This window comes from Typopeltis vanoorti, chromosome 19 (genome assembly GCF_054136105.1).
Source record: "Typopeltis vanoorti isolate ZY-2024b chromosome 19, IOZ_Tvanoo_1.0, whole genome shotgun sequence".
Lineage (NCBI taxonomy): Eukaryota > Metazoa > Arthropoda > Arachnida > Uropygi > Thelyphonidae > Typopeltis > Typopeltis vanoorti.
The window spans coordinates 46,076,520-46,097,081 of NC_143567.1; the positions used below are offsets into that span (position 1 = coordinate 46,076,520).

The 20,562-nt window shown below is 33.7% G+C and overlaps 1 protein-coding gene across 1 annotated transcript in view; it reads right to left on the bottom strand.

The window, feature by feature from the left end:
• Positions 1-20,562, bottom strand: part of LOC150096061 (uncharacterized) — a 101,199-nt gene that overhangs the window by 16,968 nt on the left and 63,669 nt on the right. The window contains exon 7 of the mRNA XM_090409604.1: positions 9,937-10,088. Coding sequence (XP_090265730.1) covers positions 9,937-10,088 — 152 coding nt within the window. The remainder of the gene's footprint in view (positions 1-9,936; positions 10,089-20,562) is intronic.

The window sequence follows — 20,562 nt, forward strand, 5'->3', positions numbered from 1 at the left end:
ATGCAGTGAGGAATACATATCCATACTTGAAGTAGAAAAAGCCATCAAAGGCTTGAAATGTGGAAAGGCAGCAGGAGTAGATGATATTCGACCAGAAATGCTGAAGTATGGTGGTATAAAAGTCTTACAGTGGCTGCACTGCATAGTTCAGAAAGCCTGGACAGAGGGACGAATTCCCGATGATTGGAGTAGAGCTCTCATAGTACCCATATATAAAAAGGGAAATAAAACTGCATGTGAGAATTACAGAGGTATTTCCCTACTGAGTGTTCTTGGCAAGATCTATGCAAGTATACTTGAGAAACGGTTGAGAAGAATTGTGGAAGAAAAGCTTGGTGAAGAACAAGCTGGATTCAGGCCAAATAGAGGCTGTCAGGATCTGATCTTCACTTTACGACAAATAGTCGAGAAAGCATGGGAATATAACAAAGATCTGTATTTAAGTTTTGTCGATTTGGAAAAGGCATATGACAAGGTGCCAAGAGAGAAGCTATTCAATACGCTGCAGTTATATGGTGTCAATGGGGCATTATATCAAGCAATACTTAGTCTTTATTTGAGTTGTAAATCAGCAGTTAGAATTGAAGGAAGTACTGGAAGATGGTTTAATGTTAAATCTGGTGTGAGACAAGGATGTACATTATCCCCTCTGTTATTCATTATCTATATGGATCACATTATGAAGGAATGTAGTATTAAACCTGATATCAAAATTGGAGATGTTAATGTCAGCTCTTTGCTTTATGCGGATGATGTTATACTTCTAAATAAATCCGATACAAGTCTGCAAGATTCTCTGACTAAATTGAATAGCTGTTGTAATAGATATGGTATGAAGGTCAGCAATAAAAAGACAATGAAAATAGGCAAAATCATTGAAAATGTCAACTGTGTTGTGAATGGAGAACCTGTGGAACAAGTAAAACATTTCAGCTACTTAGGCACGATTTTTACTGAAGATGGTAAATTAAATATAGAAATAGACAATAGAATCAGCAAAGCTGGTATGGTGGGAAGTCAATTGAATAAATTCATATGGAATAAGAAAGAAATTAGTCGGAACACTAAATTAGCTGTATACAAGACAGTGTTCAAACCAGTTTTAACTTATGGATCTGAAAGCTGGGTCAGAAGTAAAACACTTGACCAAAGACTAGAGACCGGATATGAGAGTTCTGAGAAAGATTAGAGGCGTGAACAGATGGCATCAATGGCAATATCATATTAAAAATGAGGATATTAGGAAAGAACTTGACATTGTCAGCATCCAGGAATGCGTTAGCAGAGCTAATCTCAGGTGGTATGGTCACTTAAACAGAATGGGCGAGGAAAGATTAGCAAAACAAGTGTTCTCTGCAAGGTTGGCAGGAAAACGACCCAGAGGAAGACCGAGATATAGGTGGATTGATACGGTACAAAGTGCCTTAGATGATAGAAATATAAGATCTGATAATGTTGGAGTCTTGACAAGTAACAGACTGATTTGGAGGAAAATTGTAGATAGGAAGTTAGTAATGATGTAATTTTTTCATGTAGTACTGTCATATCCTGTACACCCCTTGAGGGTACATGGCAGGAATTTGATGATGATGATGATGATATTTTGATATCTAGGTTTCTGCTCCATATAGCAGTGTTGAACCATATGTAGCATTTGGACAGCCTAATTCTTGTTTTTGTGTGAATTTCCCTTAAGGTCAGAATGTTTTTCATGCTAATGAAGGTTGATCTAGCAATTTCTATCCTCCTTAATATTTCCTTATCACACTTTCCATTCTTTGTAATTAGTTGACCCAAATATATATAACTGTCTATTTTCTAAGTTATTTCCTCTGATCTTAATATTTATGTCGGGTATTATCCCTTTTTCTCTCATTACCAGCATGGTTTTGGTTTTTTTGAAGTTGAAATTAAGTCCATATTTTTCATAAGTTTTGAAGTTCTTTTTTATTTTCAGCTGGCAGTACTGTATCATCTGCATATCTTAAGTTGTTTATATTTCTTCCTCTTATGCTGACTCCTTTAAATTCTTCTAATTGCTGGAAGATATTTTCAGTATAGAGGTTAAACAATATATTAGAAACAACACAGCCTTGTCTGACACCCTTCTTTACTGGGAATTCCTCCGAGGTTTCTCCTGATAATGTTATTGAGGCAGTTTGCTCCCAATATAGATTTATCAGTAATCTGATATCTTTACCATCTACTCCTAATTTTTGATGCATTCTCCTAGTTGTTCATGTTGTATATTGTCAAAGGCCTTTGTATAGTCAATAAAACATAAGTAGACTTCTTTCTGCTTCTCCAGATATCTTTCTATAATAGTTCTAATGTCGAAGAGTCCTCTAGTTCCTTTATTTTCCTAAAAGACCAGATTGTGTTTCATTAATTTCCAATTTGATTTTATGTTTATTTCTTTCTAGGATGATATATAACACAACTTTTGCTATCTGACTGATTGTTCTGTACTCTTCACATTTGATTGTCTTAGATTTTTTTAGGTATTGGTAGGAATGTCATGTGCTTAAAAGCTTTATCATTTAAAGTCTTTAGATATTCTGCCATGATTTCATCCATTCCCAGAGCTTTTCCAGGTTTTAATTTCCTAATGGCATTTGTTACTTTCCTGGTAAGAATAGTAGGCCTCTCCAAATTTTCTTGCAACAGCTTATCTATTCTATAATGATTGTAGAGTTCCTTGGAATACTCTACTCATCTATCCCTTATCTTGTCTTTCTCCATTTGGATATTTCCATCTTCTGGCATCTTCAATGCAATGAGAGCCTACCCTTTTCCAAGATCTGCTAGTTGGCTCCCTAACTTTTTCATTAAGTTCCCTGATTTTGTGCTTTTTGTAGAAAATTCAATTTCCTTGCATTTGTTGTTGAGTCATAGTTCTTTTGCAATCCTACATTTTTTTCGTGATCTCCTTGTTTAAGTTGTATTCAAGATGATTTTTGTGTTTCTTTCTTTCCTCCATCATTTTCAGTATCCTGTCATTCATCTAGGGTTTACTCATCTTCTTCTCAAATTTGGGAATATCTAGAGTAATTACTTATAAAGACTGCTAAATAAAACAATCAGTGTCAGCATGGTGGCAGAAGACATGCAATAAGAATTCAATCAGGAACACATATCAATACTTGAAGTAGAAAAAGTGATCAAAAAAGCTGAAATGTGGAAAGGAAGCTGGAGTAACAGAAATTTGACCAGAAATGCTCAAATATGGAGATATAAAAGTTTTATAGTGACTGCACTGAATAATTCAGAAGGCCTAGTCAGAGGATTGAATTTCAGATGACTGTGTAATGCTGTCATAGTACCTGTCTATAAAAATGGAAAAAAAATGTGAAAATTACATAGATTTTACATAGAATACTTGCATACGTTTTATGCAAGTATTCTTGAGAAATGGCTAAGAAAAATTGTTGAACGGAAGCTTCTTGAAGAACAAGAAGTTGTCAGGATCAGACTTTCACTTTAAGACTAATAGTTGAAAAATCTTGGGAATATAACAAGGATTTGTATATAAGTTTTGTAGATTGGGAAAATGCATATGACAAGGTTCCAAGAAGAAAGCTCTTCACGATGCTACAGTCATATGTGTAAATGGGACATTACAACAAGCAATACATAATCTCTATTTAAGCTGTACATCAGCAGTTAGAATTGAAGGAGGCACAGGAAGATAGTTTGATGTTAAATTAGGTGTGTGACAAGGGTGCAAATTATCTCCACTGTCATTTATTATCTATATGAATTGCATTATGAAGGAAATTTGTATTCATTCTAATATAAAAACTGGCAATGTTAATCTTAGCTCTTTACTTTATATGCAGATGTTATACTTCTGAATAAATCCAGTATAAGTCTGCAAGATTCCCTGACTAACTGAATGACTGTTATAACAAATTTGGTATGAAAATCAGAAATAAAAAGACAAAGACAATGTAAATAGGCAGAAACATTGAAAACAGATGTATTCTGAATGAAGAACCTATAGAACAAGTAAAACATTTCAGCTACTTAAGCACAAATTTTAGTGAAGATGAAAATTAAATCTGGAAATAGATAAAAGAATTAGTAAAGTTGGTATTGTAGGAAGTCAAATGAATAAATTTATATGGAATAAGAGAGAAATTAGACAAAATATTAAATTAGCTGTATACAAGACAGTGTTCAAAACCAGTTTTAACTTATGGATATGAGAGCTGGGTTAGAAATACAACAATCCAAGACTGGAGACAATAGATATGCAAGTTCTGAGAAAGACTAGTGGGATGAACAGATGGCCTGAATGGCTGAATCATATTAAAAATGAGGATATTAGAAAAGGACTGACTTGACATTGTTAGCATTCAGGAATATGTTAGCAGAACTAATCTGAGATAGATAACACTTAAATAGAATACGAGAGGAAAGATTATCAAAACAAGTGTTCTTTTCCAGGTTGGCAGGAAAAGCCCCAAAGAAAGATAGAGATGTAGGTGGACTAATACAGTTAAAAGTACAAAGAGAGAAATATAAAATGTTGGCGTCTTGACAGAGAACAGATTAATTTGAAGGAAAATTGTTGATTGGAAGTTAGTAATGGTATAAACCTCTTTCATGTAGTACTTTCATAATATCCTATATCTCCCCCCCCCCAATGGTACATATTATGAATTTGATGATGATGATGACTTTATTATGCAAAATGGCTGATATTCAAATAGGAGATTTTAAAACTTTATCTTCTTCATGCAGATGATTTTTAAATAATAATAATCATCATCGTCAAATTCCTGCCCATGTACAGGAATTTGATGATGATAGTACTCAAGAGATGTACAGGATATGATAGTACTACATGAAAAAAATTACATCATTACTAACTTCCCATCTACAATTTTCCTCCAAATCAGTCTGTTACTTGTCAAAATTCCAACATTATCAGATCTTATATTTCTATCATCTAAGGCACTTTGTACTGTATCAATCCACCTATATCTTGGTCTTCCTATGGGTCATTTTCCTGCCAACCTGGCAGAGAACACTTGTTTTGCTAATCTTTCCTCGCCCATTCTGTTTAAGTGACCATACCACCTGAGATTAGCTCTGCTAATGAATTCCTAGATACTGACAATGTCAAGTTCTTTCCTAATATCCTTGTTTTTAATATGATATTGCCATTGATGCCATCTGTTCACCCCTATAATCTTTCTCAGGACTCTCATATCTGCAGTCTCTAGTTTTTGGTCAAGTTTTTTACTTCTGACCCAGCTCTCAGATCCATAAGTTAAAACTGGTTTGAACACTGTCTTATATACAGCTAATTTAGTGTTCCGACTAATTTTTCTCTTATTCCATATGAATTTATTCAATTGACTTCCCACCATACCAGCTTTGCTGATTCTGTGGTCTATTTCTATATTTAATTTACCATCGTCAGTAAAAATCGTGCCTAAGTAGCTGAAATGTTTTACTTGTTCCACAGATTCTAAATTCACAACACAGTTGACATTTTCAATGATTCTGCCTATTTTCATTGTCTTTGTCTTTTTATTGCTGACCTTCATACTATATCTATTACAACAGCTATTCAATTTAGTCAGAGAATCTTGCAGACTTCTAGCGGATTTATTTAGAAGTATAACATCATCCGCATAAAGCAAAGAGCTGACATTAACATCTCCAATTTTGATATATACCACTTTCCTTCATAATGTGATCCATATAGATAATTAATAACAGAGGGGATAATGTACATCCTTGTCTGACACCAAATTTAACAATTAAACTACCTTTCTGTACTTCCTTCAATTCTAACTGCTGACTTAAACAACTCAAATAAAAACTAAGTATTGCTTGATATAATGTCCCATTGACACCATATGTATTGAATAGCTTCTCTCTTGGCATCTCTTTGCAAATCAACAAAACTTAAATACAGATCTTTGTTATATTCCCAAGGTTTATCAACTATTTGTCATAAAGTGAAGATCTGATCCTGACTGCCTGTATTTGGCCTGAATCCAGCTTGTTCCTCACCAAGCTTTTCTTCAACAATTCCCAACTGTTTCTCAAGTATACTTGCATAGATCTTGCCAGGAACACTCAGTAGGGAAATACCTCTGTAATTCTCACATTCAGTTTTATTTCTGTTTTTATATACGGGTATTATGAGAGCTCTACTCCAATAATCGGGAATTCGTCCCTCTGTCCAGGCTTTCTGAACTATGCAGTGCAGCCACAGTAAGACTCTTATACCACCATACTTCAGCATTTCTGGTCGAATATCATCTACTCCTGCTGCCTTTCCACATTTCAAGCCTTTGATGGCTTTTTCTACTTCAAGTATGGATATGTATTCCTGACTGCATGCCTGGTCAGTGTTTTTTACCACTGTGCTGTCGTCACTGTTTGTTTCATTTAGCAGTTTTTCAAAGTAATTACTCCATACTTCAAGGATATCTTTTTCTTCTGTTTTCATGAAACCTTTATCATCTCTAACTCCTTTTACAGCACTCTGTCCTCCATTCCTAAGCTTCTTCAACAACCTCCAGAATATCTTACCACCTTCTTGATATTTATTTTCTATATTCTTGCCAAAGTCCTCCCATGACTTTTGTTTAGCTAGTTTTACACAGTGTTTAGCTTTCATACATTTATCTCTGTATTCTCTAAGAGCACAAGCTGGTTTATTTGCCAGGAACATTTGATATGCTTTCTTCTTTTCCTTCACCGCCTCTTTAACTTCCTGTGTCCACCTTGGAGTTCTGATTTTTCTTTCCTTGCAGACAACTTCACCACATGCCTCTCTGGCTGAATCAATCAGGGTTTTCTTCAAGGATTGCCACTGAATCTCCAAAGTTTAATTCTTGTTCTCAAATTCTTTCATTTTTTCTTCAATAATCTTTGTGTATTTTAGTCCACAGTTCACATATGAGAGCTGCTCAACTTTCATTCGCTTTAAAACTTTCTTACATGTTATTCTTTTCAATATGAAATTCAATTTTATCCTGCTCAAGAACTAAATAGTGATCACTTCCAATTTTAAATCCTCTATACACTCTGGTGTCCTACACCAGGGAGAAAACATCACTATCAACAATAACATAGTCAACGAGACTTTTCTTATTCCTTGCCTCTTCTCTCCATGTGAATTTGTGCCATTTTTATGTTGGAACATGGTGTTAGTAATAACCAGTCCATATCCTGAGCAGAAATCCAACAGATATTTGCCATTATTATTAGCTTTGCTCTTTTCTCCAAATTTTCCCAAAATATTTTTGTATGTCTCACAATCATTTCCTACTCTGTTATTTAAATCCCCCAACAAGGACCAACTTTTTCTTTTTCAATGTGTCAGTTGCTTTTCTAAAGCCTCAAAAAATTTCTCCACTTCTACCTTAGTAGAACCTTCTGTGGGGCCATAGGCACAAATAAGTCTCATTGTCCAGTTCCTCATTCTCATATTTGTCCACATTACTCTACTTGAGACTGACTGCCATTCAAGAAGATTAGCCTCGTATTTTGTGTTGAATACTATGGCTACTCCTTCTTTTCCTTGATTGTCATTGCCTGAATATAACATTTTGTATTTATTGCTCAGAAAGATCTCACCAGTTTTTGTCTTTTTTGTTTCAGTCACCCCTATTATGTCGATCTGGTACTTATCTAATTCATCAGCTGGCTCCATTTCTTTGCCATTCAGGCTTCTTATGTTGGTAGTACCAATCTTTCACTCTAGTGATGTTCAGATTTGTTCCAGTAGTTGACTTTTCGCTGTTCGCCCTGGTTCTCTGGCAAAAATAATGGGGGCATTGTTTAACCAGGCGACGCCCCAGCTGGCATGAAATTTTGTCATGTAGTACCATCATTTTTATGTTGGTTTAACCAATAAGAATACAATTTGGTTGGCTAAATCCCAAATTGCCAGATTTTTAAATAATTCTATGCAAATTTTCAACAGTTTTTATGCAAATATCACTGCATGAATCCAATCATAAATTAACACAGTAGGTGCACTAAAGGTTAGTGCACCTACCAAAGATAGAACTTTTTTCCCCCTAGCCATTTCAATGTAGATAAATAAGCAAGGGTGGTTGCCTCATATTGGCCTTGAAGTACATTTATCTCTTGAAGATTTGCATCAAATTAAATGATTGCTATTATAAATTTTATATAAAAATCAGAAATAAGACAAACTATGAAAAATAGGCAGAGAAAAGAAAGCGATTGCATTTCATCAGTGACCTGTGCACATTTCAGCTATTTAGGCACAGGTTTAGTGAAGATAGTAAATTAAATATGGAAAAAGACAACAAATAAGTAAAGTTAGCATACAGCAAGAAAGCATTTAAATAAATTCATACAAAAAAGACCAAGGCTGCAATATTCAAAGACAAAGTTCCACCCAATTTTAATTTGTAGATTTCAGAATTGAGTTAGAAATAATTGGATAATACAGATTATAAGAGTTCTAACAGCAGTTACAGGAGTGAACAGATAGCATCAATAGCAGAACCATATTATAAAACTGGTGATAGAAAAAACTTGACAATACCAACATTCAATAATGTATAAACAAAATTCATCTATGATGATATGGACATTTAAACAGAATGGGAGATTACCAAAACAAGTTCTTGAAGTATTAACAGCAGGGGGAAAAAAAAACAAGAGGAAGAACTAGGATATAGATGAGTTTAATGTAGTTAAAAATGCTTTAGAGGATCAAAATGTAAGAGTACATAAAATTGTAGACCTGACAATAGCAGACTAGTTTGGAAGCAAATTGTTTCTGTATACTGCATGTAGTACATACTCTTGACATATAGTATACTGTCATACTATGTCAAGAGTATGACAGCATACAACAGAAATTGATGACTATTATATATACAACTGGCTTCAAAAATGATAAACAAAAAAATACATTTTTATACAATGAGACTAGTGGTGAATTCATCACTAAAAAACACACACGTACTAACCACGGTGATAATTTTTAATATGTAAATATTTTGTCCCAAGTATCTTAGGACATCCTCAGTACAATAATTCAAACAATACTAGGAATAATATACAGTTAGGGTACATGATTACAATGGAATCTCAATATGCATGCAGTAACATGTTATAGAAGTAAATATAACTGAACAAAAAAAAAAAAATAAATAAAATAAAAATAATAATAATAATATATTATTATTATTATTATTAGACACCTTCAGGGAGTCCAAACTCATCGAGGGAGAGTGTGCCAACAGCATCGAACGATTGATCCCCTTCCTACTATTAACCGCACTCAAACTTGCTTAACTTTTTTTGTGAGCCATTAGTAGCAGAGGCTCTACCAATCAACCAACCTTTGCTGGCTATATAAAGAGACTATTTTACACAATTTTATATGACAATTTCCCATACTTTAGGAATAGTAAGAATGTCATTGCTGTTTAAATTTGGTCTTTAAATTTGAAGCCTTACTACATAGACCAAATTTAAATTGCCACAACGTTCTTACTATTCTTAAAGTATGGGAAATTGTCATACAAAATTGTGTAAAATAGTCACTTTATATATATTATTATTATTATTATTATTTTGTTCAGTTATATTTTAATTTACTTCTATAACACGTTACTGCTCGCATATTGAGATTCCATTGTAATCATGTGCCCTAACTATATGTTATTCCTAGTATTGTTTGAATTACTGTACTGAGGATGTCCCAAGATACTTGGGATGAAATATTTATGTATTAAAGCTTATCACTGTGGTTAGTATGTGTGTTTTTTAGTGATAAAAAAAATACATTCTGTATTGCAGTTTTCGTTCATATTTTAAATATCATGCCTGCAGATACAAATGTAATCTACAGTTCTTAATTTTAAAAAATAAGAACCTTGTAACAACCGTACTTTAGGATTATATGAGAATTACTTTTCCTACCTCTTTTTGAAAATATTCAATAACAACAGATGGATCAATTCTAGGACTAAATGACATATTTGCCATTCCCATTCTTGATGAAATTTTTTCAATATAGCGTATTCTATCTTGTTCAGGAACTTCTGAAACACTTTGTGTCATGACCATCATATCTAAATAGAAAACATATGAACTGTACATATGTCATTTTCTTATAATATATATTAATTAATACAATCAATTATAATTTATCAAATAATATAAAAATTACAACTTACAAATTTACATTAATTTACAATTAGAATCAACTAAATGACAAATATCTCAGTTAACAATTACACAGAATAAACAGGCAATTATATTGAGCAATATAGTCTATATATATGAGTTCTAAGTCTGTAGTCAGAATTGGAAGATGGTTTGTATATGTAAACTAGCTGTATTATTATTCATCGTTTATATTCAGGACTCGAAAAACACACTCATCTGCTCATCCATGACAAGTGAAAATTTTTAACTGAGTAAAGAAATCAGAAAAGAAATTTCAGTTTTTAATCATCAGTCTTATTTATGCAATGTCGATTCTATGGCATGTTTTGATGTTAAATAGTTTTTTGCATTTTTACCTTACAACAACTATTGGGGCATGCCAATCATTATGTGTTTTTGTCAATTACTACTGATTTTGTCATAACAGAATACAATCAATAAGATGATAGGACAGGATATGCACACATCACTTTATCTTCAGAAAGCACTCTGAGAGGAGGAGGGGGCATAGAAAAGTAGTCAGCCAATTGCAACCCAGTGGAATAAATGGATGCACAGCAACAGCGGTTAATTCATATGACAACACAAGGAAAGAAGTAAATAATATTTCCTTATTTCCTCATGTTTTCGTGTAAACTGAAAAACCTCATGGCACAAGTAAATTTGAATCATAAACAGCAGAAACTTGAAAAGTTAAGAATTATTACAGTTTTCTTTTTTTTATTTTCCTAAATGATATAATTCCTTTATAGTCTTAAATGCAAATCATCAAGATATATATGTTAAAGATAGTTCTAGGAAAATTCACTGCAAACATTTTTGCCGTAGGAAAATTCGCCACAACATTTATGCCATAAGACATAAGATATTTTGCATTAATTTTTGTAAATAATCAATGGATGATAAAGGTATTATAAATTCGTTAAAAAGGCCAATTTTTATTAAGGTGCATGTCAGTGATACATAACATAATGAAATCATTTAAAAATTGTGCAAATTAAAAGAGATGCTGCGTAAATAATTAACTTTTTGCTGCGGATCGTCAATTTAACAAATCCATCAGTAACATCGATCATTGGAAAAAATGCTAATGCTGTGAAGCATTTAATTTTTGTGTTGAATTCAGCATCTGTTTGATAGCGTAACTTCAAACCAATGGCAAGAATTTTGCGATATAGATTTTGTACCATATGAAATAAACAACCTGTTATAGTTGTTGATGTAAATATGTTAGAAAAAGCGTTGATAGTTGCTTTCTTGAAGTCAACTGTAAAGAAAAAACACAAAAAATTGTGTTTTTTCTTTACAGTCAGAGCATCGACACTCATCTGACCCACCCTCCTCCTTTATCCAGGCTTGGGACTGGCATGAGACCCCTAATGTTTCAGGATCTAATGATGAACATAAGCCCTTTAAGGCACTGAATAATCTGCTGTAGGTTAATTCTGATTTGCCAGGAAGCAAAGCAAAAAGCTGCCATGGAATCCTTAGAGGTCTCATGCCAGTCCCAAGCCTGGATAAAGGAGGAGGGTGGGTCAGATGAGTGTCGATGCTCTGACTGTAAAGAAAAAACACAATTTTTATCTGATGCATATATGATCAACAGCTACAACATGCCACCTCGGACATCGCCTGGATGGTCTGTGATACCAATCGAGTGATCAGGGGTTGGATCACTCGATTGGTATCGAAAAGTGGAATACCGAAAGGAAACAGAACCATTATCAGTAGGAACATCGAATGTACGGACACTTTGCATGGCAGGAAAATTAGAATTACTTCGTGAAGAAATGAAGAAATATCGGTGTGATATACTAGGACTGGCAGAGTTGCGATGAACATCAGCAAGAAAGATAAATAGATGTGAAGTCATATGGTCATGGCATGACACTAAGCATGAAGTAGGAGTTGGCTTCCTTCTTAATAAAAAAGCTAGAAAGGCACTCTCAGGCTACAAACTAGTCAATGAATGAATCTTAGCAGCAAGATTTCAAGCAAAACCATTTAATATATCAATAGTCCAGATATATGCACTCACATCTGACAGAGACAATAGAAACAATACCAAAACAAGATGTACTAATTATTGAAGGAGATTGGAATGCCAAAGTCAAAATATATAATGATGGTTGGGAAAGAGTCGTGGGAAAATGTGATTTCAGAGAAAGAAATGAACGAGGTGAAAAAATGTTAGAATTTGCTGTGGATCACGATATGATGATCTGTGTTACACATCATCATATCGTTCCAGCAAAAGGAGTGTGAAAAATGGACGTGGTGATCAAATGGTAGGAAAACCAAGAACATGATTGATATGATTATGATTAAAAGAAGATGGATAACATCAGTACAGCAGTGTTGAACTTTTCAAGGAGCAGATATAGACTCGGATCATAGTTTAGTGATTGCAAACATCAAGTTGAAATTAAAAAATAAAATATAAACCCGATCATCAGAAATGAAGAGAGCAAGAACAAGTAAAGCAGAAATAGGAAGAAGGAAACAGAACAGTGATAGAGGAGAAACTTAAAAGTGTGAACAAAGAAAAAAATTTGAACCTAAGAGTAAAAGGAGTAATGAAGGCGATAGAATATGCAGTTGAAGAAACAGTACCAGAACAAGAGAAGATTAAAAAGAAATGAATTAGACAAGAAACACTGAAGTTAGTACAGGAGTAAAGAATGTTGAAAATAAAAAGAAATACATCAGAATAAATAGAGGAGCAATATAGAAGAAAGTGTAATGAGGTGAAAAAAGCAGTCAGCCAGATAAGATGAAATGGTTAGAAGTCTAATACAATAATATATAACAGTACTAAAAAGAGCATAAAACTAGGGAGGTGTACAAAATGATTAGAACCATTAATAGAAGGTGGCAACCAAAACAGAATACAGTTAAAGATGAAAAAGGCAAAGTATTGATGAATGAAGATAAAATTGTCCAGCGATGGACAAGACACTGCAGTGAGTTATATGAAAAAAGCTAGATTTAGATAGAGAAAAGCTGACTGAAGAATTGAAGCAGATATCACCACTAGGTAATGAGTGTGATATGGAATCGCTTGATTAGTATCGTGGACCTTGTTGATCCTGGCAATGTACAAGCTGGCATGTTGTATCTGTTGATTGTATATGCATCAGATAACAATCGTGTTTTTTCTTTACAGTCAGAGCATCGACACTCATCTGACTGACCCTCCTCCTTTATCCAGATTTGGGACTGGCATGAGACCCCTAAGGATTCCATGGCAGCTTTTTGCTTTGCTTCCTGGCAAATCAGAATTAACTTACAGCAGATTATTCAGTGCCTTAAAGGGCTTATGTTCATCATTAGATCCCGAAACATTAATGGTTGACTTCGAGAAAGCAACTATTAACGCTTTTTTCTAACATATTTACATCAACAACTATACCAGGTTGTTTATTTCATATGGTACAAAATCTATATCGCAAAATTCTTGCCATTGGTTTGAAGTTACGCTATCAAACAGATGCTGAATTCAACACGAAAATTAAATGCTTCACAGCATTAGCATTTTTTCCAATGAGTGATGTTATTGATGGATTTTTTGAATTGACGATCCACAGCAAAAAGTTAATTATTTACACAGCATCTTTTAATTTGCAGAATTTTTAAATGATTTCATTATGTTATGTATCACTGACATTCACCTTAATAAAAATTGGCCTTTTTAATGAATTTATAATACCTTTATCATCCATTGATTATTTACAAAAATTAATGCAAAATATCTTAGAGCGAAAATGTCTTATGCCGTAAATGTTTACGGCAAAAATGTTGCGCTGAACTTTCCTACGCCGAAAATGTTTAGGCAAATTTTCCGGTCACAGTTAAAGATATCAAGAAATTTTATACTCGGTTTTAATCCTTTTCCCAATTAAGCAAAACACTGTTTTGCACGTGAAATATGTTCATGCCTGAGCTACTTGTATATATAGGCTAATGACTTCATATCACTTGCCTTAGTATTTTTCTCAGATATCAATTCCACATGACTCACAATGTATTCCTGCAAAGTTTCACAGCATTTGGATCACTGGGTGGTGCTCTACAAGACTTTAAATAGGAATACTTTATTTTTGATCACCCTGTGTGTGTGTGTACCTTGTGTTTGTTATATGTTAAAGATACCAGGAAATTTTATACTTGTTTTTAATCCTTTTCCCAAGAGCGCAACAGTTGTGCATGTGAAATATATTCATGTCTGAGCTATTTTTATATATAGGCTAATGACTTCATATCACTTTGCAGTATGTATCCCATAATGCAAAGCACTCCCCTTTAGGACAAGTATGATGGCATGCATAAAGGAAGGGTCACTACCCAGACCGGTTTAGAACTTTATTGAGGTCTCATCAGTGGCCCAGGAGAGATACAAGGTAGAAGTAATGCAGAAGTGATATATATCTCATATAGAAAGAGGTAGAAAGTTTTTTACCTTAGGTTTGTTTTAACATGTTTGTTAAGTTTGTTATATGACTTCTGCATTACTTCAACAATATCACTTTGACATTATGCACAATGTATTGCTACAAAGTTTCACAGTATTTGGATCACTGGATGGTGGTCCATAAGGCCTTAAACAGAGATACTTTAATTTTGATCACTGTGTGTATACAGACAAATCAGCCAGAAAACATGCATGCAATAAACAGATAAAAATACTGTTTGGTGGTAGATGGATGGATAACAGATTTAGTGCTACAGATAATAGTGGGTTGTGTGCTGTAAAGTGTCCTCTCTCACAAATTCTTGGACTCCATGGAGATGTTACTTAAGAATATGAAGCAATTGTGGTACTCCACCAAGGCTAACACCTGACTAGTGAGTTATTTGCCTGACTGGTGAGTCAGTACTCGTCAGTCAGGCAAATTTTTCAAGCCTGTCTCTATATGGATCACATTATTGAGAAAAGTGGCATTAAACCTGATGTCAAAATTGGAGAATTTACCTCAGCAATTTACCTTATGCTGATGATGCTACACTCTTAAAGCCAGCACAAGTCTGCAGGATTCCTTAACTAAATTGAATAACTGCTGTAACGAATTTGGTATGACAATCAGGAATAAAAAGACAAAGCTATAGAAATAGGCAGAACACTGAAAACATCAGCTGCAATCTGAATGGGAAACCTACAGAACAAGTAAAATATTTCAGCTCTATAGGCACAATTTTTGCTGGAATTCTCACCTTGACATGGTGAAGGGCTTGTGTGTTTTCAGGATGTATTGGTAGTGTATTCTATCAGCAGGGTCTCCCAAACTGGACAGGTCAATACTGAGAAACCATAATAAGAGGAATTCCAAATGAGCACGATAGTACTCTGGAGCAGCTTCCTAACAGTGTCTGCTATCCTTTGGGATTGAGGAGATAGAGCTTACTTGGTCACTTGGACTTATTCTGAGGCAGAACAGTGTGGTATGGATAGGAACAAAGGCAGGCTACCTATCCTTTTGGACGGCAAGAGAGCTAATATCAACTATGCTGTTTCGCACCTCTATTTCGACAGGCTACTGGCAATGCTCTCCAAAGCCAATTCGTTATCGTGAGAGAAAATATGATTCCCCCCTGCCTAATTTAAAACTATGAATATGCTACATACAAGAATGAGCACACAGTATTCAGATCCAGCATCACTGGGCCTCACAATCTCTGGAGAACTTAGTTTGATAGTGAAACGGAGGTATCAAACTGGACATAGTACTCCGAAGTAAAATAATAAAAGCAAGTGCAAGAAAAACCAATTTCATGATTGCTACATACAACATAAGAACATTAGCTGACAATGAAAAGGCAGAGGAATTAGAATATGAAATAAACAAAATGAAATGGAGATCTATAAGTGGACTAAGTGAAGTGAAAAGAAAATCAGAATGCACAACACTAAAATCAGGAAATGTGCTTTACAGAAAGGACCAGATGATGTCAAGCAAAAAGGAGTAGGTTTCTTTGTAAACAAAAGTATAGCACATTAGGTTACTAAATAAACAGGGATATCAAACTGGAGAGTATATATCATAGTTCAAACATCAAAACAGAAAACCATTAAAATAATACAAATATATGCACCAACCAGTAGTTATGAAGATGAAGAACTTGAATTCTATTGAAGAAGTTATTATGTATTGTATGAAATATCATCATCATCATCATCAGCTGCATCAGTCTTGGGACTGGTAGCTCAGCAGCAATTTCCTCCATTCCGCTCTGTCATTGGCTTTATTCTTAACCTCCTGGTAACTTCTCAAACCCGTGCTCTCTTTAACTTGGTCAAGAAAGCTTTTCCTTGGTCTGCCTCTTCTTCTTTTCCCCTTTATTTTGCCTTCAGTTATTCTTTTCACAAGTCCATCATGTCGAAGTATATGTCCAAACCACCTATCCCTTCTAATTTTGATCAATTTTATTAGAGTTCTTGTTTCGTTTATCTCTCTCAGGACTTGTTGGTTTGATTTTTTTTCTGTCCATTTTATTTTGTTCATGCGACACCAGCACCACATTTCAAAAGCCTCCAATCTTCTTACATCTTCTCTGCCTAGAATCCAGGTTTCACATCCATACAGTGCAATGCTCCATATCAATGTCTTTACTATTTTTTTTCTTTTTTTGATGAAATATCAGAAAATATTAATTCAAGTTTTTATTATTAATATTTTGGTATACATTATTTCCTGAAAAAAAAAATAGTTATGAGTAACTAACATATAAGCCTATCTACTGGAAAATGAAAGAGGAAACACGATGTTAAACTTTATGATAAGGAACCAGTTGAATGCTATCAACACATTTTATAAGAAAAGACAAAAACCAAAAATGGACATGGATTAGTCCACCTAGATAAACAAAAAGATTATAAGATTATATTTTATCATCTTATGTAAGAATAGTTGAAGATGTTTCAGTCAAATAGGCATTTGAAATGATTACAGAATAGTAAGAGGTAAAATAACAATAGAAGAAAAAAAATTATAGGATGAAACAGAATAAAACAAAATATGTAAAGATAAATAATTTTACATTAGTGGCCAACAAAAAATTAAACGAAGGAGAAATTGCAAAAGAAACTATACAATCAAAAATAACATGAATGAAAACAGAAATCTACAAATGTACAGGAAAATCTTAAATCTTATTGTTATAGAAAGTGCACATAAAATTACAAAAGATAAAAAGATTAGAAATAGAAACCTCTAAAAGAAAACAAAAAATCTGCTGGAGAAAAGAACACAATTAGAGAAGGAAAAGAAATACAGTTGAACTTACAGAAATAAATAAAACAATCACAAAAAAAGAATAAAGATAAAAAGAAAATAAAATGATACAAGAAGCAATAGGTAATCAAAATATGAAAGTCTCAAATAGGAAAAAAAGAAATACTAAAAGATGAAAATGGATGAAATATCAAAGATAAAAAATGCAGAGTAGAAATGGTAAGACAGTATTTTTCATAACTGTATAATGTCACAAGCACTGTTTAAAATAATACTATGTGAAGCCAGAAAAGCAGGAACAAGAAAGTCAAAACAGAACAAGCATTTCAATGCGTGTTCTGTTTTGACATTTCTTTCAAGAAATGAAAAATAATAAAATACTGGAAGAAATGGAATTACAATAGAAATGATGAAAGCAGCAAAAAACATAGTAACAGAACTAAAAAATCCATTTCATAATTGCCATAAAAATTCATAAAAAGATAAAGATATATCAAGCAGCTGGAACAATGCTATCATGATAATCTTGTTCAAAGAGGATAATAAGGATAAAAATTACAGACCTATCAGATTGATGTCACAAGTATATAAACTGTTTATAAAAATAATAAACAGAATCACCAGATTATAGATGAAGCTCGGTCTAATGAACAAGCTATATTCAGACAAAAGTTTAGCACAACTGACCAACTGCAGACATTGAATCAACTAAGATAAAAATGCAGAGAACATAACTTACCTCTGTATTTAAGGTTTTATAGACTATGAAAAATATTTGATTCAATTGAAAAAAAATATTAGTAATCCTAATAGCAAAATGAAAAAATATGAAATAAACAAAATAAATCAAAATTATATACAGCTAATAATAATAATATATATATATATATATATATATATATATATGACAGAATGATCATTGACTCGGTTAACATACATAGTTTTATGAAAAAAAATTGAATGACTAGAACCGAGATTTAATTAAAAAGGTTTTAATATAAACACACTACTAAACTATTTGTTGCATTGTTGGGAGAGTGCAATTGCACTCTCCCAACAATGCAACAAATGAAAGAACAGCTTCAAATACAACTACAACGTTTTAATGCTAATTATGTATAAAGACTGTCTATGATGTTCATAGTCTTTTAACCCTCAATGTTTAGTGTTTTTTCTTTTATAATGTCACCTGAAGAAGGCTGTTACAGGCCGAAACTAGTAGTGTGTTTATATTAAAACCTTTTTAATTAAATCTCGGTTCTAGTCATTCAATTTTTTTCATAAAAATATATATATATATATGGGGTACTTAATGGTCAAAACTGTATAACTGAGAGGAGACCTCCACATAGCCTTCAAAGGAATGCAGAGAACTGACCAGGGCTTCTGACCTAATGTCCAATCCTTACCTTCTCATGGTGCACCCTGTTGGGTATCTGGATAATGAACCTGGATAATGAACGAACGAGGATGAGCTGGCAATTTGCGATTTAGCTGACCAAACTGTATTCTAATTGGCTTAAACAAAATACAAAATGATGGTACAACATGACAAAATTTCATGCCAGCTGGAGGGTCACCCTGTTAAACAATGCCCCCTTTGTTTTCGCCAGGGAACCTGGGCAAACAGCAAAAAGTCAGCTACTGGAACAAATCTGAAAACACACCTCAACCCAACATCACTAGAGTTAAAGATCGGTACTATCAACATAAAAAGCCTGAATGGCATAGAAATGGAGCTAGCTGAGGAATTAGATAAGTACCAGATCAACATAATAGGGGTGACTGAAACAAAAAAGACAAAAACTGGTGAGATCTTTCTGAGCAATAAATACAAAATGTTATATTCAGGCAATGACAATCAAGCAAAAGAAGGAGTAGTTATATTATTCAACACAAAATACAAGGCTAATCTTCTTGAATGGCAGGCAGTCTCAAGTAGTGTGATGTGGGGAAATATCAGAATGGGGAACTGAACATTGGGACTTATTTGTGCCCATGGTCCCACAGACTAAGGTAGAAGTGGAGGAATTTTTTGAGGCTTTAGAGAAAGCAACAGACACAATGAAAAAGGAAAAGTTTGTCATTGTTGGAGATCTAAATAGCAGAGTAGGAAATGATTGTGAGACATACAAAAATATTTTGGGAAAATTTGGAGAAAAGAGCAAAGTTAATAATAATGGCAAATACCTGTTGGATTTCTGCTGAGGACATGGACTGGTTATTACTAACACCATGTTCCAACATAAAAAGGTGCACAAATTCACATGGAGAGAAGAGGCAAGGAATAAGAAAAGTCTCATTGACTATGTTATTATTGATAGTGATGTTTTCTCCCTGGTGCAGGACACCAGAGTGTACAGAGGATTTGAAATTGGAAGTGATCACCATTTAGTCTTGAGCAGGATAAAATTGAATTTCATATTGAAAAGAATAACATGTAAGAAAGTTTTAAAGCGAATGAAAGTTGAGCAGCTTTCAGATGTGAACTGTAGACTAAAATACACAAAGATTATTGAAGAAAAAATGAAAGAGTTTGACAACAGGAACCAAACCTTGGAGATTCAGTGGCAAGCCTTGAAGAAAATCCTGATTGATTCAGCCACAGAGGCATGTGGTGAGGTTATCTGTAAGGATAGAAAAATCAGAACTCCATGGTGAACACAGGAAATTAAAGAGGCAGTGAAGGAAAAGAAGAAAGTATATCAAGAGTTCCTGGCAAATAAATCAGCTTGTGCTCTTAAAGAATACAGAGACAAATGTAAGAAAGCTAAACACTGTGTAAAACTAGCTAAACAAAAGTCATGGGAGGACTTTGGCAAGAACATAGAAAATAAATATCAAGAAGCTGGCAAAATATTCTGGAGGTTGTTGAAGAAGCTTAGAAATGGAGGAAAGAGTGCTGTAAAAGGAGTAAGAGATGATAAAGGTGACATGAAAACAGAAGAAAAAGATATCCTTAAAGTATGGAGTAATTACTTTGAAAAATTGCTAAATGAAACAAGTAGTGATAGTACAGTGGTAAAAAACACTCAACAGGCATACAGTCAGGAATACATATCCATACTTGAAGTAGGAAAAGCCATCAAAGGCTTGAAAAATATGGAAAGGCAGCAGGAGTAGATGATATTCGACCAGAAATGCTGAA